General features: G+C 47.6%; 1 protein-coding gene across 3 annotated transcripts in view; it reads left to right on the top strand.

Moving 5' to 3' along the window:
- Nucleotides 1-839: 839 nt before the first annotated feature.
- PDE1B (phosphodiesterase 1B) overlaps nucleotides 840-27,800 on the top strand; it is a 126,242-nt gene continuing 99,281 nt past the window's right edge. The window contains exons 1-2 of one of the 3 annotated variants that reach the window (XM_033136902.1): nucleotides 840-893; nucleotides 1,625-1,742. In XM_033136902.1, coding sequence (XP_032992793.1) covers nucleotides 1,636-1,742 — 107 coding nt within the window. In that variant the 5' untranslated portion in view covers nucleotides 840-893; nucleotides 1,625-1,635. Of the gene's footprint in view, nucleotides 894-1,392; nucleotides 1,409-1,624; nucleotides 1,743-27,800 lie in introns of those variants that run through there. The other 2 variants (XM_033136909.1, XM_033136917.1) reach the window with 2 other exon arrangements.

Genomic DNA, 27,800 nt, shown 5'->3' with positions numbered 1-27,800 from the left:
GTGGGGGCTGTGGCAGGGGGAGAGTTCTGAGAGCTGGACAGAGAGGGGCATTTGGCCCCTGGGCCTGAGGTTCCCCATCATGGGCATAGCCAAATCAATGAAAAGCAGCATAAATCTGAGGTTTAGCCCGCCCCCCAACAAAAATCCTGGCTATGCCCATGATCCCCATCCCTGATGTTGAGAATATGGAGCGTGATGGACCAGTGGAACTGACTTAGTAAAAGGCTGTGCAGCATGCCATACATTTATAGCCCATCTCTTCCCAAAGAATCCTGGGAATTGCAGTTTGTTAAGAGTGCCAATAATTGCAGGTCTGTGAGGGGTAAACTACAGTTTCCAGGAGTCTTTGGGGTGGGTGGGTGGGATGTATAGTGCGTGTTTTAGTGGCTACAAGTTTCTGTGTTCCTAAGCATACATTAGCATAGGCCGAATGCTGCCTGGTGGCTTCTGCACGTCCTCAGAGGTTCTCTCGTCAGAGCGGAGCGCTGTAGCGGAGTAGGAAACAGGTGCGCGGCTCGGTCCCGCGGATTCTCCGCGCAACAGTGCCCAGAGGTAACTGCTGGCTGGCTGCTTTGCGCCTTGCCCTGCCCTGCCCTGCCCGCCTTCTTCGCCCAGCCTCTCCCTGCTGCCGCACTGCCCGGCGCCGCCGCCGCGCCAGCAACAGTGGCGAGCCGTGCTGCTGTTGGCCGGTTGCAGAAAGTTGCGCGGTGCCAGCGACGCTTCCACAGGAATCCGGATGCGCTCCGAGGAGGCAGCCGCCGCCGCCGCCGCCCCACCATTATCACCATCACCAGCAGCTGCGCCCGGGCTGGCCGGCTTGCTGCTCCCTGGGACGCCGCCGCCGCCGCCGCCGCTCAGGGGTCTCCCTAGGCAGAGAGGGCGACTGGAGCCGGGTAATGGTGGCGAGGGCGGCCTTCGCTCAGGCTGGAGGCTGCGGGGGTCGCGGGCTTTTGTGGCCCAGCGCGGGGGCCATTTTAGCTTCGCCTCGCCTCCCCTGAAGGCACCTGCGGCGAGGGCGCGCGGAACTCGGCGGCCTTTCCCGCTTTCCTTCCCATCGTCCACCGGAGAAGCGAGGGAAGGAGGCGCGTGCGGTTCATCTTCTCCGCCGTAGATCCGCGCGTGGGAGCTGAGAGGGGGAAGGAGAGTGGATCGCGGGAGCCCGGCTGAGGAGGAGGAGGGATCGCACTGGAAGCCACCCTCCCTCTCTCTTCTCCCTCCCTCCCTCTCTCGGTTAAGGGAGGCCATTAAGACCGGCGCGCGGGGGGGGGGGGGGGATTGGCTGCAGCTCCCCCAACAACGGATGATTCAGGCGGCTCGCTTCGCCCGAGCCCGCCCCCCGTTCCTTGTGCACCAGCCCCGGCCGGCGAGTCCTCGAAGCAGCGCCGAGCAAGCCACCCGGTTACGTGGGGTAACCAGCTAGCGCGCAAAGGCAGCGAGAGGGTGTGCGCGCGCGCGTTTGCTTCGGTGTGTGTTTGTGGGGGGAGAGCATTGCCTGCGCCCCCCAACGCGCGGGAGTGGGGCTAGAAGATCAGTGGGGGTGGGGAGGGGAATCGAGGCGCTTGCTCTCTTGGGGCTCACCATTTCTTCTCTCTCTCTCTCTCTCTTTCTCCCCGTCTGGTATCAGAAGAAGCGGCGATGGAGGTCCCGCAGCTCGACCTGCTGGAATCCCCCGAGGGCTGCCCCTCTCCTCTGGAGCTCAAGTCCGCCCCCAGTAAGAAGATGTGGGTCAAGCTCCGGGCGCTGTGAGTAACCCGATGTACTTGCTCCCCCCCCGCACCCCTTGGGCCTTTCTGCCTGCCTGTGGCTCCGCCAGCCGCCGCCAAACTCTTTCTGATCTTCCCCATCTGCGTCCCTTGACACCGTGGAGGCTTCTCCGATCTCCTGGACACCAATCGCGCGTTGCGACCGGGCTGCTTGGGGGCGAGGACTATGCCAGGGTTGCAGGGCAGGGTTGCTGTTGCTGCGGTGCCTTATCGGTGGAGGGAGAGAGGACGCCTGGCTGGGCTTGTAGTAGCGCTGGTCCCGCCCCCCCCCCCCCCCCGTATTTTCTAGACCCTGGCCCGGGACGTGTGCATCCTCCTCAGCCCATGGTTTGCTCAAGCTTTTGTCTGCCCCAACAAGTTTAGGCAGTTGAATTCTCTCTGTGCTCCTGCCGCTGTCATGGGGGAACTGTCAGGCTTTACCGATGGGGGGGGGGCTATTTTTTATTTTTTATTTGCCGCAGCAATTAATAGCATTTGACGAACTGTCTCCAGCTGCTTTGGTGTGGGGAAACCCATGTGCCCCCCCCCCACAACCGTCAGCAGCGCTTGTTGATCTTTCCATATTGTGAGACGAAGTCATCTGCATGCAACGTGCAGCAGTCTTAGTGAGCTTGCGTTGTACAGGTTGGGGGTTGTTGTTGTTTTAGCTGCAGCCGTGGGGACTAGAAGCTTGCCATGTGTTTCAGACAGAACATGTTTGCACCACTTTTTCTGTGACTTAGTGCTTGAATAATGCAAAAGTGGGTGAGCAGGAAGTAGCCCCGAAAAGACCAACAAGAAAACCAGTAGTGCATGGGATGGGACAGAAGAAGCCACCCTGCAGCAAAACAATATATATGCAAGTGTTGTCTCCTCTGCATGGCAGTGCTTATCTGGAAGAAGATCATTGCATTGCTTGCTTTCTGTTTCCTTGAGAAACAAAAACAAAACCTGGAGATGCCAGGGATTGAACCTGTGACCTTCGACCCATGGGTGTAGCCAAGGGGTGGTGGTGGTGGGGCAGAAATTCCCCCTAACCCCCCCATACATCAAAATCAATATAAAAAAACACACAAATCTGCCCCCCTAACAAAAATCCTGGCTATGCCCATGCTTCCACCCTAGCAGCTGTTTGAATATTGCTCAACTGTCCCTGGAGGGTTCCTTGGACTATACCCTACATCCATACCCCCTGGGGAAGGCCCTTAGCTCAGGGATAAGAGTACCTGCTTTGAATGCTGAAGGTCCTCAGTTCAATTTCCCATCTCCAGTTAGGGCTGCGAATATTTGCTGCTACTAGGTGTAGAAGTCTGAGCCAGGGACCAATGGAGCAATGGCCGAACCAGTACAAGGTGGCTTCCTATGTTCCTACGCTGACCACGTTGGTGTGGCTTGGTAGTTATGAGACCGAGCGACAAATGGGGCAGCCCTGGGTTCAAAGCCTGCCTTGCTGGTGGGCCTTAGCAAAGGCCAGATTTGCTGAGCCTCACCACCAGCAGCAATGTAGGGATGGTAGCACTGACCTCCTTGTCTTGCAGAGTTTTGTCAGGCAGCCCTGTTTAGGGAAGCTTTTAATGTTTAATAGACTATTGCATTTTAATGTTCTGTTGGAAGCTGCCCAGAGTGGCTGGGGAAACCCAGCCAGATGGGTGGGAATGAATGAATGAATGGATTCATTATTATTATTATTATTATTATTATTATTATTATTATTGCACTGTGACAATGGTGCGTATGAAGCTCTTCAAGAATTTTTATTGCCAACCACTTCCAGGGATCGGGGCCAGTCCTGCATGGCTTGTAGGTGGCAAGAATAAAATGCTGCATTCTAAGTGCAACTTGCCAGGGAGCAAACCCCGTTGAGTTGTTGCTGAAATTTCTATACTGCCCTTCCTCTGAGAAGCACAGAGCATGTTTACAATAGAAAAACTCAAAAAACACACAGCATGGTAACAAACAAAAACCACAACCCCTCACTCATTATTATTGTGGAATTTACTTCAGAGTAAACATGCAGAGGATTGCACTGCAAATTAGCTGCCTGCCACCAAAGAGATCTGTGGCCCCCCAAAGCATCTTTTTCCTGTTGCAAACCTGACGTCGATTTCATTGGGCCAAGTGCAGAGGTTTGTGTTGGTTGGAAGAGGCAGGCTGGGATCTGACGCTTCCGTAAATACAAAGCCCCAGTTTCTGGCTACAGAAACCCTTGCATCTTATTCCCTTGCTACCTGAAGGCACAGAGGTCTCCTTCTGAAGCTGCCCTTGCAGGCTGGCTCTGTTCCAAAAGAGCCCTTTTTTCCTGAGGGACTGAAGGGATATTCATGATGTAGCTTAAGATTGTGTTCTTTGTGCAATCTTGCCCCACATTAGGTTTCTTTAAGTGCTTGCATATGCTGAATTTTGTTGTTGGAATTATGAAACTGGATGTGGCCTGGTCACCTGAAGGAGATGTCAGGCACAGTTCAGTGGCAGAACATTCGCTTTGCAAGCAGAAGGTCCCAGGTTCTATCCTGGCCATCTCCAGGCAGGGCTCGGAGAGGCTCTTGTCTTAAATCCTGCTGCCAGTCAGTGTAGACAGTACTGAGCTAGATGGACCCAATGGTCTAACTTGCAAATGGCAGCTTCCAATGAAGTCATCCTTCACAGTGCTGAGTCCCTTTCAACTCTACAATTCTATGATTCTGTTTGGAGGACAGGGTTCAAATCCCCATTCGGCCATGAAACTCATTGGGTGAACTTTGGCCAGCTATCATCTCTCAGGTTACCCTACCTCACAGGGTTGTTGTGGCCCCTTATGATCCTTGGAGGAAGAGTAGGATGAAAACGGGAATGAAATAAGGTGCACTGTGTGGCTGGCTGCCCTGTGGCCAGATAGCTGGCCCACCCATGTGCTGTGAAGTTTTCTGGCTCTCCTTTTCATTCTGGCTCTCTAGGAATCTGGCTTAAACTCCAGGGGACAATTTGTGAATCAGGCTCCAGGGATTATTCTGGGAGCCATCCCACGGCTGCAACATGTTATGTTTAAAGCTTGCTTTTAGCAGAGCCGAGTGCCAATTCACACCTCTCTGACACTTGCAGAGGGTAGAAAGGAGGTGAGCATGTTCACCTGTCAGCAGCTCAGCAAGGGTGCGTTTTAATTCATCCATAATGCTTCAAAGAAGGAGGGGAGGAAACTCGGTGTGTAGCTTGAAGGTGTTGGAAATTGCAAATGTCTTTTTTCCTGCTTGGGGAGTTTTCTTATAATGAAACTGGACGGTGGTGCAATGTAGTAGAGAGATGCAAATGGCAAATGGGTGAGCGTGGGGATGGGGACCATAGCGCAGTGGTAGAAGACCTGCTCAGCAAGTACAACAGGGACTGTGGCCCCCCAGCTGCGGTTCAGCCCCAGGGATGGTGGGACTTGGAGTCCAGCAACATCTGGGAGGGCCATAGCTTTCCCAACACTGATATAGAAAGACTGATATTGGGGAGGACAGGAAAAAGCCTAATTGACACATAGGGTCCCCGATCCACACAAAAAGTGTGTCATTGGTCCTTGAAGCAATCCCACAGGTTGCTCTTGTCCCTACTTCATAGCAGCGGAAATGAAATTGGGATTTAGAGATTTGGCTGAAGTCTGCCCAGTTCTTCTTCTCTGTGCACTGAGAACCTGAGGTGTGAAGGCGACACTTGTACGGAAGTGGGATTTGCTGCAGATCCCTGAGCAATGAACGCTTGGTGGCAAACTCTGATTTCCTGCTGTGCAGTATGTGAATGGGCTCCGTGTTTCATATGGCAGGCAGGGACCTTGTTCCCACTGAGCTGGAAAATGTGTCTGGCCAGGACTGCTGCAGGTGGGAACTCACAGGATTGACTGCTTCTTTCCCAAAGAGGGGGAAAAAAGATTCCTGCACATAGAAAATCAGCATGTCAGGGAGAAAGCCAGGCTGGACAGTTTTCCACTGACATGCTAGTTTTCTGTGTGCAGGGGCCTTTTCTTGGCACACAGATGTGCCCATCCACCTGTGGTCTGGAGGCCAAATTAAACAGGATGCAGGAAACATGTGGAGTGATTGTCAGTGGTGTTTGTTATTCTTTCACAGTGGGCTCTGAATTTTGACTCCCACAGACCATTTTATTCCCCCCCCCCTTTAGCATCCTCCTTACACCCATCAAGTTGCTTCCTCCCCATTCTACAAGCCATTCATTTCATTGAGCAGTTGTGGGATCACATCTCATACGAAAGAGAGAAATTATTTCCCTGCTTCCCTTGCACGTGCATTTATAAACCTTTATCCTGTCTTCTAAACTAAATACCCTCATTTCTATTGGCCTTTTCCCACGAGGAAGCTGCTGCTGCCTGTTGATGCCCCTTTCTTCCCCTTTCCCAGCTCTGCAATGTCCCATGGATAGACAATCTTATCCGCAAAGTAAACATCCTTTGATTTTGAGGACTGATTTCAGTTGTGACGCAAGGCATGGCAAAGCACTTATCTGCGCACGTCTCCATCTGTGCACGCGTGCGTTCCCATACAGTGTGTGCTAGCTTGTACACATGGAGAATTCGCCTTTGGCCTGCCTGAGTCACAGATTGCCGCCATGCTCAGCATGTCGCCTTGGGGGCCAATACCTGAATGCATGTCATTTAAGATAAGGCAGGGGTCATGTACAACTCTTGCCGAGGTGAATGTTGCATCGGTGACCCGCATTGCATTCATATTGGAGCTCAGTCTGTCCTTAGTATGAGAGTTTTCTCCAAATTCCAGCTCCCTTAAGCCTGCATGTGCCTCTTGGCTGTTTCCTATTGGATGAAAGGTGGGTGCCCACATTGCCAAGGCTGTGGGAAGTAATGGGTGCCTGTGCCTCAACCCCCTCCCCAACTTCATGGCCTGCTGGCAACAGAAGTTGCAATTGATGCTACTTTTTTGGGTGCTTCTCCTAAAGCCTGGCATCCCTCGATGACCAGACATGTCTGGGGGGCTTCTAGTTGGTGGTTTCAATGTGTTGCTTGCTAAGTATAGCTCTCAGAATAAGTCGGGGGTGGGCTGGGCTTCTGGCAAGTCAGGCTCTAAGGTCCCTGGCTGATGAGAAGCAGATTCGTGAGGATTTCTAGCTCCCAATTGTTTCTAACAATGGAAACAACAAATGACTCCCTCTCCTCCCCCAATTTTAGTGCTGAAATGAAAGAGTGTGTGGGGGAAACAGGAGCTGGTTTTTGTGTGGAAGGGCTATGAGCTCAGTTCACTTCTGTAACTGTGAACAAATTCTTGGGCTAAGAGTGTCTGTGGCTAAGTTGCTTTTCATAATCAAGTGAACCGTGATGGAATGCCAGCATCTCTCAGGCCATAAAACGCAATCATTTTTCATTAGGGTTGAACACCTTATTGTGGTTTGTGAGTGAGTTAAGAAGGGCTGGGGAACCTGTGGCCTTCCATATATTGTTGGACTCCAGCACCCATCAGCCCCAACCATCACAGCCAATGTTCAGGGGCAATGGGAGTTGTAGTCCAACAACATCTGAAGCGGCACAGGTTCCCCATCCCTGGTCTAAAAGCACCATCCATTTTTGGCATTTGCTGTGAACACATCTGCATGCTTTTGATGCTCTATGATGTCATGGCATCATACCCCATCGTTTTCCCCTTTGAATGTCCTCTGCTTCATTTCATTTTCCTACCATTTATTTCTGATGATAAAACCGTTGACTTCACATGATTCTGTTGATGATGTCACAAGGTGATGTCTGGCTGTGATGTCATGGAGATACTTACTAATATCACTTGGAGTTTTTACACACACACACACACACACACACACACCCCTACACACACACAGAGAGAGATAATCTTTTGAGTTGTGTGAGATGTGCAACTTTCAAAAAGAATATTTAAACCAGATTATATTTAGTGCAGACCCTCTTCCCTCCCTCCTTCCCTCCATTCCTTCCTTCTCTCCTTCCCCTCTTCCCCACTCATACTCTCTCACACAGTGACTTTTTCTTTTCTCAGTCATTCAGTTGTTTTTTTTGAAAGGTCTCAGCTTGGGAACCCGTAGAATTGCTTATTTATTGATTTCAATGGAGAGCTCACCTTTCCTCCACGGAGTCCAAGGTGGTGTGTACAGTTTTCCCCTTCCCCATGGGTTAGTTAGACTGTGACTGGCTCAAAGTCACCCAGGGAGCTTCAAGGCTGAGTTGGGGTTTGATCCCTGGCTCTCCCAGATGTTAGTCAAGCACTCTGGACACTGCACCACACTGACTCTTGTGCACATGTGCCCACCCTCTCTGAGCCTTCCATGTTTGGCCTCCATGCTTGTGTGTGTGTGTGTGTGTGTGTCTGTCGTGTCCTGTAAAGCACATGCAAGGGGCAGTATAGGATATACAACCCAAAAGGACAAGGTTGCTGGAAACACTGGTGAGATATGCATTGGTGGCGGAATATCGGGGGTTCACTGAGGTTGGATCTACACAAGAGGAAGGGAAACGTGCTACTTCCAAGCCTGCATTTCCCACCTGATTCAGGGAAGGGGCACTAGAGGAGTGCTTAACTTTTCTCTGGCTTGTTGATTTCTTCTTTGTAAAAGTCCATCCCCCACCCCCAATCTCTTCTGTCCAATGTGGTCTCCTAAGGTTAGAAGAAACCCAGCTTCAGGGTGAAATGACCAGAGAAGAAAGGGTGGGTGGGGCGGGGAGGGTTGGGCACCCCCTTCCAATGTCTGGCTCTCATTTTCAGAAGCCTTCCAATATTCTCCTTTAGGCATTGTGGGCTTGCTGGCCCATCACTGTAGTTTGTTTATTTGCTTTTGTATCTCATCTTTAGTTTTAGGAGGTGATGGCTTCATGTGTCTCTACACCAGTGGTCAGCAATTTTTTCAGCAGGGGGCCGGTCCACTGTTCCTCAGATCTTGTGGGGGGCTGGACTATATTTTGAAAAAAAAAAGAACAAATTCCTATGCCCCACAAATAACCCAGAGATGCATTTTAAATAAAAACACAAATTCTACTCATGTAAAAACATCCGGCAGGCCCCACAAATAACCCAGAGATAAAAGGACACATTCTACTGATGTAAAAACACGCTGATTCCAGGACCATCCGTGGGCCAGATTTAGAAAGTGATTGGGCCGGATCTGGCCCCCGGGCCTTAGTTTGCCTACCCATGCTCTCCACCACTGGGGACTGCCCCCTCCCCCTCTCAATGTGTCAGGGGATACTCAGACACTTGTGAAGGAACAGGTGAGCCTAGGGGCCGTTTAGGAAGGATGGGACTTATTTGTGTGCTGTGGGAAGCAGACCCTCTCTCAAAGCACATTGAACCCTCTTAAAAAACTTACCTGTCCACCCCCTTCCTAGATTTTTTTGATGTGCCATAAGCTCCCTGCAGGGTTGTGGGAGCAGCATTCTCATCCCATGAGATGATCCAGTGCTTGAGGGAATGCCAGTCTCTGTGCTTTTCTCCTTCTACTGTTTAGGATGCAAATGTAGTCGCTCTTGTTTTGCTTCCCCTATGGCGATGCTTTACAATAATTGAGCTTCCGCTGATTTCTGCTAACTCTCTCTACTCTTTTCTGCTTTTGTTTTTATGCTTTGTGATGGGAATAGTTTGCTAATCCTTTTCTTTCTTTCTTTCTTTTTTGGGTGTGTGTTAACTTTCCAAACTGCCTGGAGCAGCCTTTTTGCAATCTGGTGCCCTCCAGATGTAGTTGGACTTCAGCTCAGCATAGTCAGCCATCAGAAATGATAGTCACCACTGGAATCCAAAGAGTCTGGAGGGCATCTGGTTGGGGAAGCATGGCTCAGAGTAAAATATTTTGTTAGTGTCTTTACTTGCATGGAGTTTTTGCTGCCCCCCCCTCTCCCCCCTCTCTCCTTCCCATTGTCATTGTTTCCTTCTCTCCTAAGCTGAATGGGAAAGACCTGCACAACTGGTCCTACCCAGTAGTGGGACTGCATGACGGTTTCATGCCACTGTCGGTGTATGTTTATAGGGCCTTGGAGGAACTGGGAGCCCTGAAAGTGAGAGAAGGAAGAGGGACAGGGAACCTAGGAATGCAAGAAGCTGCTTTATACTGAACCAGACCATTGGTCCATTTAGCTCTGCAGTGCTTCTATTGATTGGTGACCGCTCTCCAGGGTTTCAGAGAAGGGCCTCTACTTACCAGGAAATGCCAGGGATTGAAATCAGGGCCTTCTGCCTGCATGGCTGATGCTCTGCCCCTGAACTGCAATCCTTCCTGCCCCATCTTTTCTTAAAGATCATCCAGGAAGTACTCTACTGATTTGACTGCTGATGCTCACGTAGGGTCTTTCACGACCCGGCTCTCTTCCATGTTCCCCTTCCTGCATTCTTATGTTTTCTGGAATAGCATGCAGCACGAGTGTCTTCCACAGCAGAATGATCTGTTTTATTTATTTTTATTTGCAACATTTGTATGGCACCCAAAAGCTGCGTCCTCGGGGTGGCTCACAAGGATAAAACTTTTTTTAAAAAAGGAAAAGAAAAACGTAGCAGCCATTCAGCTGTCAATATAAAAAAGCAGCAACATAATTTTTTCCGCAACGGCAAGTCAAAGAGTATAATCAGCTACGCGGCATCACCAAAAACAGAATTTAACATTCGGTGGAGGGAAAGTGCACAGATCTAAAAAGCCTGGAGGGCCAGAAAAGAATCAGAACAATAAGGTCCAGAAAGGGTGTACAGTGGTACCTCTGGTCACGAACTTAATTCTGTTCTCAACTCGAAACTGTTCTTATCCTGAGGCGCGCTTTCGCTAATGGGGCCTCCCGCTGCGTGTGTGTGCGCCTCTGGTGCGCGATTTCCACTCGCATCCCAGGGCAAAATTCGCAACCAGCAGCATCTACTTCCGGGTTAGCAGAGCTTGTAACCTGAAGCGTTCGCAAGGAGGACAGTTCATAACCAGAGGTATTGCTGTATATATTGAATGGCATTTATATTCAGCTGTTTCTTTAAGGAGCTCAAGTTAATGTATGTTGTTCCCCTGCTTATCCTCTCCAGAGCCCTGTGAGGTAGGCTGAGCAAAGAGACAGGCAGAAAATTGTAGAGAAACAAGAACTCAGGCCACAACGATGATTTAAATGATTCAAGTTTTTCAAGTCTCTTATGGATAGATTTATTTCTTAAAGTTTATATGCCAGGTGAAATTAATGCGCCAGGACAAGGCCCTGTTTCGGAGATTCTTCTTCAGCTAATAGAGTCTTAAAGTTTTAAGGTCAACGTGTACTGGTTGCTTAGATTTCCTGGCGCATTAATTTCACCTGGCATATAAACTTTAAGAAATAAATCTATCCATAAGAGACTTGAAAAATGTGAATCATTTAAATCGTCGTTGTGGCCTGAGTTCTTGTTTCTCTACAATTTTGAGCAGAGAGACAGGCAGAGTGATTGGCCCAAGAAGACCTAGTAAGAATTTGCATCTGGGTCCCCCGAGTCCAGCTGTGTAGCTACTGCATCTCACGGCCTGCCTCTTGTATTGGCAGAGTTGCACAACATATTACCCAATACCTGTGAGAGGATTAAAAAAAGGGGGGGTTTAGACTGGGTTTTTTTTTTAAATGGATTTTGGTGTATACAGCTTGGGGACCTAATTCACATGAAAAAACTGGTGGGAAAATAATGTGACTGAAGAACCAACAAAAAGTCCGACAGATTTTCTACAACATGGTTCAGTTTCATTTCATATGCCCTTAGAAAGGAAAACAGATACAGACTGCCTACTTCTCACTGGCATGTATGAAAAAAATATTTTTACATACATTCATATACATATCGGTTTATTGTTGAGGCCAAAGGCCATAACAAATTTGTAGCGAAAGTTTTAATAAAATAATTCAGAACACACATCCATAATAGAAGCCAGAATCCATGATGTAAGAGAGAGAAGTTACCAGAGACACCAACAAACTCCAATCCAGCTGGATTTCAGAAAAGGTGTGTGCGCATTTGTGTGTGTAAAAAATGGGGAAAACAATCTGTACCACAAGACGGATTTGTTTGGCAAGCTGTAGCATGTTTGTTCATCCTGAAAACAATAAAATAAGTGTTTTAATGCTTCTCTTTTTTTAAAAAAAGGAAGGGTGAGAGGCATATGTTTCATTCCTAGCTGGAGCATCAGAAGGCAGGATGATTGGGAAAGGCTTGGCTGGCGCACTGGAGAGGTGTTTTTAAGATTTAGGTCCAGTAAATGTTTGACATCTCTTATGATTTTGACTCAAGGTTGATTCCTACAGTCCCCTCATCCCACAGCCAGGTGTGGTTTGACTTGATGCTTATTCTAGCAGGCTGGATGGCAGAGCTGTCCATGGCTCATCTGTCATTTGCTCAGCTTTCCTTTAAGGTGGATGATGAATCTGTGAATTTTCTTCCAGTTGCTTGAATAACGAATCCATCAGCGTGCCTCTCGGCTGCATTCAGAGTCCTGTTTAAATCGGCTGTCAGTAGGTGCCTGTGTTCAAATGCACAGCTGTGTTTGGCTTTTGAAACTCTTAATGGCGCTGTAGCCTTTCTTTCCCCTGGCTCAGAGGAGGTTGGAAGCAGACAGAATTTGTCTTGATATCACACGTGGTTTGCAGTTGCCAGTGACCTCTGCAGTCACTCCTGAGAAATCAGGTTAGTCGGCCTAGGTATAATTAACTAGCCAAATTAAGGTTACTAGATTTTTTTCAATGAATCCGGGGACACTTTTCAACTTCAGTCGGAATGGATGGATTTTGTCAGGGGACTGATTTGTAAATCTGGGGACTGTCCCCAGGAAACGGGGACGTCTGGTGACCTTAAGCTAAATGTCTGCTTTATGACAAACAGGTGTGTGTGTGGGGGGGGGGGGGAGAAAGCGCTTGCAGTGCTGGGCCTCTTAGGATGTGATGTGCATTTTGCACCCCAAGAATAATCCGCGAAAAATGTATTGACTTCGTTTTGCTTGTTTGCCCTGCTGGTGGTCAGATCAGCCAGCGTTAAGCATAGTGGGCAGCTTTCAGCATCGCCGTAACATTTCCTCCAAGTGCAGTATTTTACTTTCCCCCAAAGGAATGAATGTCGATTGCAACTTATATTTATTTCATTTCATTTATGAATCAGTTCCCATGAAATATCCCAAAGTGATGATGAACAACAAAAGGATAATAAAAACATCAACAATAAAAAACTGATTTAAAATGATTCCAAATTCAATACAGATACAGATGGGATAAAAAACAACAACCCTCCTCTTAAATGGCTTGTTGAAAACAGTCTTCCGTAGGTGCTGAAAAGACTTTAGACATAGTCCTTGCCTGCTGTGTAGTGGCAGGGAGTTCCAAAGGGCAGGTGCTGCCACACTAAGGCTTGATTCGTACATTGTATGGAATGGACCTCCTGATGCGATGGCGTTTCTTTTGTTTAAACAAGCCTATTCAGGCTCGCAATTTTGACATGTATTTTAATGTGTAAATTTCTTTCTTTCTTTCTTTCTTACCATATCTTTGTCTAGTGATGAGAGTGGTGCTGGTGCTGCTTTTGTGACCCACTTTAGATCAGGCTGTGGTCCAGCTGTGGGGCCTGACCCACAGCTGAAGACGGTGAGCCCAGTTGGCAGTGTAGCCCATAAGGTGGCTGAACCCATGGTCTGATTCAGTATAAGGCAGCTTTCGATGTACTGTGCTGTCTTTGAACATTTGATTTATCATTTGAATACTGCTGCTATCTGGTTAAGATTGTTTAAAAGTCTTTGGAATATGGGTGCAGCTCAGTGGCGTAGGAAGGGCGGGGTGTAGGGGGCGGGCTGCCCCGGGTTCCAGGGGAGAGGGGTTGACACTCCCTGGCCCCTCCCGCCACTCCCCCGCCACCCGGCACCCCGTCTGTGCTTCTTTACGGACGGCCGGGGTGGCCCCACAAGCTGCTGCTTGCTCGCTGACTCGCCGCGGGAGCAGCAGTGCCGGCCCGAATGCACTACGCATGCCCAGAAATTCCGGGCATGCGTAGTGTATCTGAGCTGGTGTTGCTGTTCCCACGTTGAGCCAACGAGCAAGCTGTGGCTTGTGGGGCTGCCCCGGCCGTGCTGCTTTATGGCTTGGGCAGCCCCACGAGCTGGCAAATGAGTGGCGGCTCGTGGGGCTGCCCTGGCCGTCCATAAAGCAGCATGGCCGGGGCAGTGCCAGCCCAGCTGCACTACGCATGCCATCCTGACGCCCTGCCCCCAGGGGGGTGCCTCCGCTCTGCCGCCCCGGGCGGCGGAGAGGCTTCCTCCGCCACTGGTGCAGCTCCAGTGTCCAAGCCAGGTCAGCTCTGGAGAATCATGCCACTGCTGGTGAGCTAAGGTCTCTGAAGCTATGTAGGAAAAGGGTGGAAAGATGCTTCCACAGAACCTGGTTAAATGTCTGCGCTCAGATATGCGAGTGGGTTTATGCTTCTGCAAATGCCGTATTCATTGGGTGGGAGCTTGGTGTCATAAAGGGGTGGAGTTTGAGTCTTCTACCAAACCCCTGCAGTTAGGATGTGCTAAGCTGGTAGGGGACCATCGAGAGATTTGACCAAACGGTGAGCTTCTCCAACAGGCGCTCTCTGCCATCTCTGGATTTTAACCTCAGGTGTGCACTTAGAATCATAGAAACAGCTTTTAGTCTTCTTTTAAATGTATTTGCATTTTTGGATGTTTTTAGGTGTCTTATGGGTAAATTGCCTTGAGACGGTGGTTTAGGAGGCAATTAATAAATTAATTGCAGTAATAATAATTTTTGAAGTTTTTCTTTTTCTGGATCAACACTTATTTTATTTATAAGAATATTCATAAGCTACCAACTTCTTCATAATAATAATAATAATAACAACAATAATATACCACTGTTTATGAAAAATGATCTCAGGGTGGTGTACAACATTAAAAGAAATATGACATGAGTGATAAAAGCATAATAGAAAGCATACAGACAGACAGCCTAATAATAAAATAATCATCACGATAACAGTCCTCTCCCCCACACTTTCACAGGCCGTAGTTTATTTAATAGCCATAGGCCTGGGTAAAGAGGAATGTTTTTGCCTGGCATCTAAAGGCATGCAATGATGGCACCAGGTGAGCCTCTCTGGGGCGAGCATCCGACACTTGAGGAGCCACCACAGAAAATGCCTGTTCTCTTGTTGCCACCCTCCCTCCAAACCTCTCTGGGAGGGGGAATATGGAGAAGGGCCTCAGATGACAAGCGCAGGGTCCAGGTTGGTTTGTATGGGGAGAAGCGATCCTTAAAATATTGATTGAGGTCCTGGGCCTGGTGTAGTACTACTACTACTACTAGTAGTAGTAGTAGTAACAACAACAACAACAATTAAAAAATGCAATAAAAACATTAAAATATCATAAAATCACAGCACCATAAAACACAGGACGAACAACCAAGATGGAATTAAATTAGTTCTTGAAAAATGCTTGGTGAAACAAATGCTTGGTGATGTCGTGTTGGAATTGTAGGTGCTTGTCTGCTTTCAACAGTAGCAATGTTCCAGATTACTGATGCTGCTAGTCTAAAGAGCCTTAGTTTGCATGGAAACTAAATGGATGTGGATACTTTTTTCTCTTTTTTTAATGGAGAGCACTGAATAATCCAGAGAGGTAGTTGGGTTAGTCTGATGCAGCAAGAACAACAATGAGTGTTGTAGTCCCCTTAAAGCAGACTTCGCCAACCTGGTGCCCTCTGGATGTGGGACGACAATTCCCAGCATCCCAGACTATGGATTGTGCTGGCTGGGGCTAATGGGAGTTGTAGTCCACCAGCAGCACCAGGCTGGGGAAGGCTGCCATCAAAGACTAGCAGAAGCTTTTGTGGAGCAGGTGAGAAGTGTTCTCCACAGCCAAGAGAGATATGTATGCATGGGCAGGTGGGAGAGAAGATGAAACGCGAGGACCAAAAGGCCATGAAATGCAACGGGTTCAGCCTGTGACATTTCTACGCTGAGCTCAAATGCCTACAAGATAAGCGCAGTGTCTGCCCTTCTGCAGCAGCAGCAGTAATAGGTGATAACAGGATCTTCCAAGGTTATTAAGGAATCTAGCGGTGCCTTAAGGAGTAAAATATTTAGTGTGGCAGGAGCTTTCACAGTCCTCTGTGTTTTGGCCTCTTGTCAGCATTCAACAGAACCAGATTCCGTTAACCTGAATGAATCTGAGCCTTGGCTGAGGGTTGTGAAACTGTGTGCTTTGCGTATGTTGGTCAGCTTAGCTAAGCGGGCTGTTGGCAAGGCTCCCAGGAGGACTTGGCAGACCTGTGAGATTTATCCTTGAAGAAATCAGACAATCGGAACAATTCTGTGCCTTGATATTGATCCTTACTGACTTTGTTTTGCAGACAAAGGTACCTTAACTCTTGAATATTCACACTGAAGTCAGGGGGGCTTGTGCCAAAGTGAAATGCCCTCGTGGTGATGGGCTGCAGCCTTCCAAGAGGGGGGAAGAAGACCGCCCCAAGCAACTTTGAGGCATAGGTGAATGCAGGGGTGATGGAACCTGTGGAACCTTCAGCTCTTTGTTGGGACTCCAGTTCCCACCAGCTGTAGCAAGCATGCTCAGTGGTCAGGGATGGTGGGAGCAGGGATGGCGGATTCAGACTTGTGCCAGCGGTGTGCACTCACTGGGCGCTGAGCTGAGGGAGCGCCATCTCCCACCCTGTGGAACACCCTCCCATCAGATGCTAAGGAGGTTAGCAATTATATAACATTTAGGAAACATCTGAAGGCAGCCCTGTATCGTGAAGCTTTCTAAGGTTTAATGTTTTGTTGTGTTTTTATGTATGATGGAAGCTGCCCAGAGTGGCTGGAGCAACCCAGTCAGATGGGCAGGTTACAAATAAAGAATGATGATGATGATGATAATAATTATTAAAGCCCAGTAAGCAAGGCGCTGGGCTTTGGGAAGGAAATGTGAGACTCTGACAGGGTCATAGAGTCCTCCTTCCTCCTTCCTAAAGCCTCATTAGTGCTTTTCCAGCTTTGGGAAGGAGAAGGGACGGCTCTAGGACCTCATACCTCCTTCCGAAAGTCAGTTCCTCCTTACCAACCTTTGGGAAGGCAGAGTGAGGACTGGCAGGAGAATGCCAAATTTTGGCCTCGCACAGGGTGCCATAGTACCCAAGTCTGCCGCTGGTGGGAGTTGGAGTCTGGAAGGTCACAGGTTCCTCGCCCCAGAATTAAAGAATACAGAACTCCTTTATTGTTACTGGCGCTTTCTAGGTCTTCCAAAATAATGCCTTGGGTGGGAGGGAGTGGATATACACTTAGCATTCATGAAGGGGCAGTGTGCTGCAGAACCCAGAAATTGTACCAGAACTCAGCTCATGGCCTCTTTACACCCAAAACACGTGCCTGTTTTTTCTCCCAATACATTTCATTTTTTCATTCAAAGTTAGAAAGGGAGGAGAGGGAGGGGGAAAAGCCTTTTTGTTGCTGCTTCTGTTAAATAATTGGGTGACAGAAAATCTTGCGGATTTCCTGCAAAGCAGCCAGCTATCCTACCAGGCGATCTCATTCTGCAGCCCACCTGCCCCTGCCTCTGGCGAACAGATAACGTTTAGGCTGGCTCCCACCCCAAACTGCTCAAAGTCCACTGGGCTCTGGATCCGGGCACCAGCATGTTGGTGATGACAACACTAGATTCAGGGCAAGGAGGCTTTGCCGCTTTTGTACATTTTCACAATTGCAGCATCCTAAAGGAACAGGGAATTGTCCCACAAATTAGGAACGTATGGTCAGCGAGAGAGATAAACTTGCTCAAGGCAACCTAAACGCCACGGCTGTTTTATGTCATGAGAAAATCCCTGCACAGTAGCTGGTTGCTGACTAGAATATCATTGCATGTGGCAATTGCCCATGTGGTTGTTAATTGTGGGTTCTGGTGTTCGTATGTTGCTCTTTTTTTTAAAATTGAGGGCCTATAGTGATCCAGTCCTTTCTTTTTAAAGATAATAGCATAGCTCTGGCACATGCTTTATGCCAGTGTTTTTCAACCACTGTTCCGCGGCACACTAGTGTGCCGCGAGATGTTGCCTGGTGTGCCGTGGGAAAAATTGAAAAATTACTTTATATATAGTCAATATAGGCACAGAGTTAAATTTTTTAACATTTTCTAATGGTGGTGTGCCTCGTGATTTTTTTCATGAAACAAGTGTGCCTTTGCCCAAAAAAGGTTGAAAAACACTGCTTTATGCTTCATGCACCCGAAAAGTGGGCTTGAGTGCTTGAACAACTATGCCCTGGATAGCATTTAGCATTTAACACAACACAGGATTCTCGGTGGTTTCTCCTGTAACAGACTGAGCAGCTAGTCTTTGGGAATGTTGATGGTCACAGTACAAGGCTTTGATGTCTTGACTGCTCACAGCCATCATCTACATCAGGGGTGGCTACTCTTTTATGGCCCAAGGGCTGCATTCACTCTTGGCCAATCTTCTGGGAGACACACACCAGCAATGAGTGTGCTCCCTTTGTGCAATAGCCTATTATTATGGTTGTTTTTACAATTTTAACATGCTGAGTAAAAAGCAAGATGGTTCCTGCCTGCAGGCTCACAATTTAAATGACATGGCCTGAAAGGGAAAAGGGGAGAGTGGGGGAGAGAAGAGGAAAGAAAGCAAATCCAGACACTGATTCTTGAAGATATACATGCAGTCTTAGTGGTATTGGCTGACCTGGCCAGATGAGCCTCCCTCCCCTTAAGCATGCGCTCCCAGTGGCCCTTCATGAGCTCAAGGGACAGAGGGTTTGGGTGTTGGTGCTATGGCTATGGGATGCCCTTCCTGCAGAGATCTTTTCAGCCCCCTCTTTGAATTCTTTTCATCACCTTAAATACTTGGGGGTTTTCTGGCCAGGCCTTAAATTTCTTTTCTGCCTGGATGCTCATTGTTTTAGATTTCAATAAAATTAAAGTAAAAGCAGTTTAATTTCTCTCTCTCTCTCTCTCTCTCTCTCTCTCTCTCTGTGTGTGTGTGTGTGTGTGTGTGTGCGCATGCATTTTTTCATGTATTTTTTCATTTGCATTTTCAAATGAAAGCCCCGCTTACAACTTCGTACCAAACACAGCATGTATACATATACCATATGACTTCCCTTCCACCCTTTTCCTGGTTCCCTTGGTTTTCTATTACTCCGCATAATCCACATCTTTTTAATCATCCAGTTTGTTATCTATCAAATACTCTTATTTCAACTCTATTTACTGAAGACCTGCTAAGCTATGCATTTGTTTATACTGGTCCTTAAAATATTCAGCCAACGTTATCCATTCCTCATTATATTCCTTATCTTCGTTTTCTCTTATCTTGTTCATCAGACCAGCCAGTTCAGCATATTCGAACGTTTTACACAGCCATTCTTCCTGAGTGGGTACTATGCTTGTTTTCCACCTTTGTGCCAATAAGGTTCTAGCTGTGGCAGTGGTGTATAGTAGTAAACTCTTTTGGCTTTTTGGGACCTCCATTGGGACCTCGAGAGGAAAATCTCAGGGAAAGTTTTATAAAAGATTTTTAAAAATTCATTATATATAGTTTCCCAATTATATATAGTTTCCCAATATTCCTTAATTACTTTACGGGACCACCACATGTGGAAAAACGTGGGTGCATTTTTTAATGCTGTGAAGCTGCTTCAAGCCACCTTTTACCCCAAACTTCTGTGAAGGGTTGATGTGAAGTTCAGTGTGAAAGGACAATGCACTCTTCCACCAGCTCCTAGCAATAAAGGGAGAATATCAAGAATGTAAGAAATGTAAGAGAATGTAAGAAATAAAATGAAACAATAATTCTGTATCTTCAGCTGTGGAGATTATTTTTGTGTACGGGAATTTCTCTTTGTTCTCTGCCTGTCAATAGGAGGCACAGCCTGTAGGTGGCAGTGTTGGTGAGCCCAGCTGAACCATCCATCCTGGGTTGGTGTCCACTTAGACTCTTAAGGGATTATAGAGGGACTTGCCTTGTAATTGAATGAGGGCCTTTGTACTTGTTATGCAGAGGAAAACTATGAAGAGATCATGATTTTTTTCTCCCGTGTACTAGCAGGAAGGAGTAAAGCAGCCCAGTTCATGGTATATAACCACGGTGCATCTACAATGACTGGTGAATAAGGACACTCTCTCCAGGGTGTTGTAGCAAGGCGTGGCTGGTGTACCTGCAAGTTAATTCCCCTGGTTTGTATAAAATACTAAACCAAGATTTATGGTTCATTGAACCTGGCTTAGTGCCGTGTGTAAACTCTGCTCAGTAGCTTAACTATTGCATGTTTACTCTCAGCAGACCATGATCTGAAGCTGTGCTTTGCTGTTGGCTTATGAGCTGTGGTTCATTTCATTATGTGTGAACCCACCCCAGGAGCTCACCAAAGTAGAAGGGCATGAGGTGAGCAGAAAGCAAAACCAACTTTGGAGAAACAAGCCGGGGTTTGTCTGTCTGTTGTGGAACAGACCTTAAGTGTGAACCAAAGGAGTTGATGCAAGTTGAACTTTGGGAACGTTTGGATGTAGTGAGGCAGTGTGACAAGTGTTTTTTTTATGAATGGCAAGAATGGAGCTTGTGTGCATGATTTTTAAAAAAAGATTTCAGATGTAACTCTTCCACACTTGCAGCCTGATATGGTCCATTCACCATAAGACTGGCATAGACTATTTTGAACATGCAGACTGACTCTGAAAAACAGAATTTTCCCAGTGGTGTTTGCACCTATGCACATGGAACTGCTTGGCTGGTCCATCTAGTTGCGCAGATGTAACACTGGCTCTCTGCAGATTCACGGGAGCCAGCTTCACAAATAAGCACTTTAGCTCTGCTTCTTCTTTTATCTGTAAAGCAATGCCCTCCCCTCCTTTCCCCCTCCAGGCAAACAAGGTTTCCTCCTAACCATGGTGTGTAAACCCACTCCCAACCCTAGTTTCAAATCTTGGCTCACCTGAGAACCCTGGTTAGTGTCAGTGATAGTCTGTGCTATTTTTCTAGAAAAAGAGGTGCCGGAACTCATCATGAACATATCCCTCGTTCTCTTAGAATGGCAATGGCACCCACCTGAGAGGTGCTGGAAGTGAGTTCTTGAGAGATCCCCCTGAAAAACCCCCTGGCGACAGGTAGCGTTGGTGCACCTCCATCACAGAAACAAAGTTAATACTGTGGAGGGAAGTGAGGTGAGAAATTGCTCTAGAGAGGGGAGGTTCATTCATTAGGATGGCTCTTTATTTTAAATCAGGGGTGGGAAACCTGTGGCCTCTAGATTTTATTGCAATCTAGTTTCCAGCACTCCTGTATGCGTACACATTTATTTGATGGCTGAAATACGCTGTTATGGCAACCTTGAAATTGGTTAGCTGTGATGTACTGAGTTACCTTAAAATAAATTGCCATTATTTGGGGCTTCTTTGGAAGTTTAGTTTTTGCTGCTGCTGCTGTTTTGTTGTTGTTGTTGTTGTTGTTGTTGTTGTTGTTGTTGTTGATCATCATCATCATCTTGATCATTGGCTGGGGGCTGATGGGCATTGGAATCCATATGTGGGACTGCTGGTTCCCCATCCCTGTCTTAAACCATGGTTTGTAAATGTTTTTAATGTCTGCACTAGACCATTGACCAGTCAGTTGTTCTGCAAGCTAAATGCGACCTAAATCACCATTTTGTTTTAATCAAGTGCATCTTTAGACTGGGACGACCTGGAGCAAATGCAACCCCTGCTGTCTCTCCATGACCCCCCCCCCATCCTGCCCCTTTCTCTCTGCCCTGCCTGCCCCACCTCCCAGCCAACTGTGCTGATGTCCTAGCAGCTCATGGATCCATCTGGGAGAGAAGCTGTCATTTATGCTGCCACAGGACACCTGCTTTTAGGCATAAAATAACATTTGGCATCAGCTGGTATACAGGGTTTTTTGTTTTGGTTTTTTCAAAAAGGTAAAAGGGAGGCATTAAAAGTTAACAGAATCTGTGCACCAGAGGTTGAGAAGCAAATGATTTCCCCTCCTTTAATCTTTGCCTGAATGTATGAGGCTCGTGATGTGCGCCCGTGATGTGCTGTTGCCTTTGAAACGAGAGGAGAATGCCTGATTGTGTTTCGGCATCTTCCGCCTACTAATTCTCTGCTAACGACAAAGGGAAGGGGGTGTGGGGACAAGGCCCTGGCAGCGGCTCCCCCCAGCCCCCACCGTCACTCCCCACACCACTCCTGGTGCATGATGTATAGATCTATCTGCTGGCTGTCTCAGCTGCAGAAGAAATCATTGCTTTGTATTAAAATTGCTTCTGGTGTTTAGGAAAGATGTGAGGGCTGTGTTTTCCAGAAGAACGTCTCAGGGCCCAATCTTCATTGGAAGGGATGCCCTCTTTCCTGACTACCTCGCTTTCTATTGCATGTGTATCCCACATTTTTCTCCCGAGGAGCTCAAGATGCATGCAATCCCCACAACAGCCCTGTGAGGGGGGTTAGGCTGAGAGGCAGTAACTGGCCCAAGACCAGCCCCCCAGTGAGCTTCATGGCTGAGTGTGGGTTTGAACTCTGACCTCCCAGGTCACTCTAAGCACTACACCACATGGGATGTCATGTGTTGGGGGTGCAGAATGCACTTGGTACATGCACGGAAATGTTCTGTTACAACTTCACATGCTCCAGGGTCAAATCCAATGCACTTGTTCTGTTAGCACAAGGATTTACACTGGTGCAACAGAACCTATTCCTTCTGTTCCCCAAATCTGCTCCAGAAGGTTGAAGGAACCCCCAAAACAGTTTTAAGGGGTGCACAGAGGAAGGAGAGGAGGCAGAAATTTCTTTTCCAAGCCCTGTGTTGGATAAAACCCTTAAATCTGGCTCATTTTAAGCCCCATGGTAAAGCAGGCAAGAGAGGTTGAGAGCCAGTGTGGTGTAGTGGTTAAGAGCGGTAGACTCGTAATCTGGGGAACCGGGTTCGCGTCCCCGCTCCTCCACATGCAGCTGCTGGGTGACCTTGGGCTAGTCACACTTCTCTGAAGTCTCTCAGCCCCACTCACCTCACAAGAGTGTTTGTTGTGGGGGAGGAAGGGAAAGGAGAATGTTAGCCGCTTTGAGACTCCTTCGGGTAGTGATAAAGTGGGATATCAAATCCAAACTCTTCTTCTTCTTCTTCCTCCTCCTCCTCCTCCTCTTCTTCCTCTTCCATAAGCATAACGGTGAGATAAATGCACTCCATGTATCCTTGCGTGCACAGCATTGGGAGGACTTTTTAGTGCTCCTTGCACTGTAAATAGCCTTTTGGACTGAGCCAGTCTTAAGCAGTCTGAATGAAGTGTTTGAGGATTGGGGAAGTCCAGTGGCCAGCTTGTGCCTTGGCCCGTCAGTTCCAGGCTCTTATGCTGGAGTTCCCAGCTGTGAAGAAGCTGAACGTGCCTTTCCTGAATTGGGTGCATGGGGTGTTGGTGGTGGTGGTGGTTTGCTTCGCTTCTCAAGGGGAATGCTTTGCTCGGCACACCAGAGGGAAAGTGCTTCTCATTCCTGCCTTCCCTGCTGTGCTTTCCTGCCCACAGAGTCCATCTGGTGAAGGACTGGAGAGGGGGCAAGCTAGGTGGGCTGGCTGGATCTCAGCAGTCTGCAGCGCCCGGGAAGCCACATCAAAAGCACATTTTGTGTCTGCAGCATTGCAGTGTTTATCCTTTTCTCTCTCCCTCCTAGCAGATTTCCATAAATCAAAACTGGCTGTGTGAGCTCAGCGTAGCCATGCAGGACCCCGACTTTTCCTTGGCAGTCCTTGGTTAACTGTGCTTCCCTCCCACTCCCCAAAGCCCTCAGCTTCTCTCTGCCATTCTCTGATGTTCCCGCTGCTCCTGGGCTGCTGGTCTTGACAGCTCCTTGATACCTTTTCTGTGCTTTTTTGCCATTTCCCTTTTCCTTTTGTGCTTGAAAGCCCCAAAGCTCTTTGGTTGTTTTTTTAAATCTCCATGGAAGTTTTGGAAAGCTGAGCAGCTGCAGTGCTTTCTCTGGGGTTGTTGTGCCAGGCAGTGGAGGTGGTGCCCAGGGCAAGGGTGAGAAAGTGGCACCTTTTGCGACCCCACTTAGAAGAGGATGGGCCCTCTGCAACCACTGCCCAGAGGCCACACCCACAGTGTTTCCCATCACCAGGGGCGTAGCAAGGTAAATTGGTACCCGGGGGTAAAAATTTTTTTGTCACCCCACCCCAGAGACATGGGAAGGTCAGGTGGTACCCGGTGCGGAAAATTTCTTGTCAACCCCCTCATTGATCCCCCCCAATGGTTTTACGTTATTTCATATTTTCTTACAAAGGAATAATAACAAGTAATAATAAAAAACCTTTTATTTATATCCCACCCTCCCCGGCCAAAGTCGGGCTCAGGGTGGCTAACATCAGATACATAACATTGGTATAAAATCAAACAATAATTAAATTACCTCCTAAAAACATCTCAAAATCAAATTAAAGTCTAATTAGATGGCTTTCCACAGGGTTAGGGTTGGGAACAGTAAGTGCTCCCTGAACTGAAATTCCAGCCTTCATGACATAGGAAAACAGCCAAGTGAACAGCTATTTTGGTGGAGGAGGGTCAAGATATTAACCGATATGCATGAAATTTCATATATAGCTATATAATCCCTAGTATAGTAAGATAAGACCTTCGGAGCAGACATTAAAAAAAAATCAATATATATATATTTTTTCCCCAAAAAAATTGTTCCTTGATAATTTGTCACCCCTCCATTATGGAACCGGGGCGGCCTGCCCCCCACCCCCTTGCTACGCCCCTGCCCCCCACCCCAGTGAAAGATTGACCACCTCAATCTGCTCTGGTTGCACTTTGAAAAAGGTATTTGCAGCTGCTTCCTGTTGCCAGAATCTCTTTTGTCTTCTGAGATTTCTGGGGGTGCTGCTTATAACTTCCAGTCCTTCTAGCAGTTTTATTGACTCCCCGTTTCTGTATTTTTGTGATGTTCAATGTAAATCACCTTGATAAACTTGCATAACAGGCAGAATTAACGTATGTTAATTCATTAGTATCTTTGAAATGATTAAGACTTGAGTGAGTCTTAATTTTTTTTTAAAAAAAATGAAAGCTGAGATTTACAGGAAGCTGAATCCTGCACTCGCTGCCATATTTTACTCTTTCTTTCTCTGTTTCCACCCATCGCTGGCCACGGAATCACAGCTTCAACATAGTCTTTGGTACAATAGCCCTGGATTGGCCAGGTCTGCAATCCAAGCCTGCCCTTTTAGCCCTTGCCTGATCCTGCAAAGTGGTGCCTTCTGGTCTGCTGCACTTCCTGCTCCACCAGGAATCCTGTCTCCATCTGCACCTCCAGCAGGCATAGGAGACACCCACACTGCCCCTGACCCCCTGACCTTACCTTGGACTGCTTATTACAATTCAGGGGTGTTAGTCATTAGTCATTGTAGGCGCTTTTTATTTATTTTTGCTTTCTTTCTCCCACACTGCCCTCTAGCACACTTTCCAGTTACTTGAAACACCCCAATAAGTACTTGCACTGCTATTTTTCAGGAAAAAGAGGTGCTGGAACTCACCATGAATGCCTCCCTTGCTCTCTTATAATGGCAATGGTGCCCACCTGAGAGGGGCCAGAACTGACTTCTGATGTGTTCTGGCTGATAAAAAGCCCCATTTGCCCATCACTTTTCTTGACCAGTCCCTACAAAGGCCATTGCTGCAACCTTTCATTTGTTTGTTTTTGCAGTGCAACGGAGCGTGCGATTTTTATCTTTCCTAAGCAGATCATCAAAGCACATTGCAAACCTCTCGTCTCTCATTGCCCATCGGGTATCACGTTACTTACTTCATTTGCTTGCTGCTTTGCTTTCCAGGAATATATCTTGCAACAGCGTGACACCCACTCTTGGAATCAAGAAGCATACTGAGAGTGGCTTCTATATTTGTTCCACTTCCCCCACTCCATTTTCCATTCAACCACTCTTTGTGTGTGTGTGGGGGGGGGGGAAGGGATCCCCAAATTTATTTTCCCTTCTGCAACTTAGGAACCTTTATAGGAAGGGGTCTGGCAGATGGATGCAAATATCCCGCAATGGAAGTTGTGCTGTTGGGAAAACTGGTTCCCACATGCCTCCCCTTCAGGTGTTGACCATTGTGCAAGATAGATATGCCAGACTGGAACATCACCAACATGGCACAGGTATGTGCCAATGAACTAGCCTACTGTACAAAAGTGCAACTGAGATGTGGCAACCAGGAACTTGACCAGAAAGGACAAGTAACCCTCAGGCTTTAATAAAGGGTCAAAATAAGAAAATATCCTCTGTGCATATTCAGAGTTTCCTTCACACTTGGCTGGGCCACCAAAACCCCTGTCACTTATGTATAAAGACGGGCTCAACTGCAGGGTTCCTAATTTTGAAACCATGGAATGTGCTGTAGTCTTGAATGACTCCTACTTAATCATCCAAGATTTCCTACAAATTTATTTGGGTTTTGTCAACCATGGTTTTGGACAATCCTGGTTAGCACTAACCACAGTTGGCCCAGCGATGTGGACATAATGCTGAAAAATGGCAAACAGTGGAAAGGTGTAGAGAATGCAAGTGATGAGGCGATGCAGCCCATGGCGCATTGGTGCTATCCAAACCATGGTTTTGAGATCTGGAATATTGTGCCTGAACCAGATGTTTGGAGTTAGGACCATAATTCCATTTGCATGCAGAATGTCCTAGGTTCAGTCCCTGGCATCTCCAGTTAAAAGGATCCTAGATTGGACTTCCGGCGGCGACGCCATTGCGGAGCGGTCGTGGGTTGCCTCGGCTGCGAGGCGACCCAGTCCGTCCCGGGGGTTGGAGCCCCGCTACCGCAAAGCGGGGCTCCGGTGGGGTGCGGGAAGAGCGTCCCGCACCCTGGGCTCCCCGGCTATGCCCACTGTGGCTCCGAACCCTTCCCTCGCTCCCCCTGTAATGGGGGAGTGGGGGTGAAGGGACAACGGAGCCGGGCTTCAGGGGACATGCCCCAACCGGGACGCGGAGCGGCGGTTGCCCCCGCGATGAGCGTCAATGTTCTACCTGTCAAATTTGGAGCCTAAGAAACCCGGTGGCCGTGAGTATTGGATCGGACTTGCTTTTGTGCTGTTTTGACGACCCGGGTGATATTTGGAAAGGAAGCCTGCCTCCCTCCCTTCGGGGGATAGAAAATAACCAGCTTAAGAGACTGCTGTTATAGCGATGGCTACAAAGTACTTGAAGTTTGACAAGTGAGACTTTCTGGATTTCCCTCTGGGGAATAAATTGGTGGACAATATCTCTTTTTAAAATTTGTGGTTCTTGCGCCCTGGATTCAGGGAAAATGGCTGTGAAGGACTGTGACTGAATGGAAAGTTACTGGTATTAAGATGGAGAAGTCTGAAAATCGAAACTGTAACTTGACACCTATGCCTGCTTCTGCCATGCTTGGCTTTGTTTTTGATTTGGTTACGAACTGTGAAATGAGTGATGAAGAAAGGATTATTTTATTGAAACTGGAACTGCTCAACCGAAAATTGGAAATATTGAACTGTCATATGTCAGAAAAGTTATATCCCACAGAGGAGACTTCACAGGAAATGGCTGCATTGGAAGAGAACCTTGGCACGGAACTGAAGGGGTTGATTGAACAACAGGATGGAATGATATGGCGACTCCGGAGAAATGAATCGTCCTTTGGGGGTGGCAGACCCAGGACGGAGAAAACTGTTATATCTAACTCTAGCGGTGAGAGCTCGGGAGCGAAGGCGAAAATTTTATGTTTATGTCTACAAATAAAAGAAGAATGGGACGATGAACTGGAGAGGCCGGAAGAAAAGGTGCGTACCCTGATGTTCTATGCAAGGACTGTTTTGGACTTAGTCTGGATCTGTGGACTTGTAAAGAAAAAGGTCACTTCGAGGAGCGGCTCTGGAGCAAGACGACCAAAGAAAATGGACAGAAGGGGGATAGGGTGAGCTGTACTAAGGGTAAAAAGGAAAAAGGGATTTATTATGGTAACCTGAAACCGGTGTGTCAAGACTTTAAGTTTTAGATAAAGAAAAGAGGTATTTAAATTTTTGTTATTAACAGCAGTTATAGTGAATGAAGATATTTGTTATGATTTATATTGAAAATAATGG

This window comes from Lacerta agilis, chromosome 2 (genome assembly GCF_009819535.1).
Source record: "Lacerta agilis isolate rLacAgi1 chromosome 2, rLacAgi1.pri, whole genome shotgun sequence".
NCBI lineage: Eukaryota > Metazoa > Chordata > Lepidosauria > Squamata > Lacertidae > Lacerta > Lacerta agilis.
Note: the sequence above shows the minus strand (reverse complement) of the source record. Positions and strands in the feature narration are given on the sequence as shown.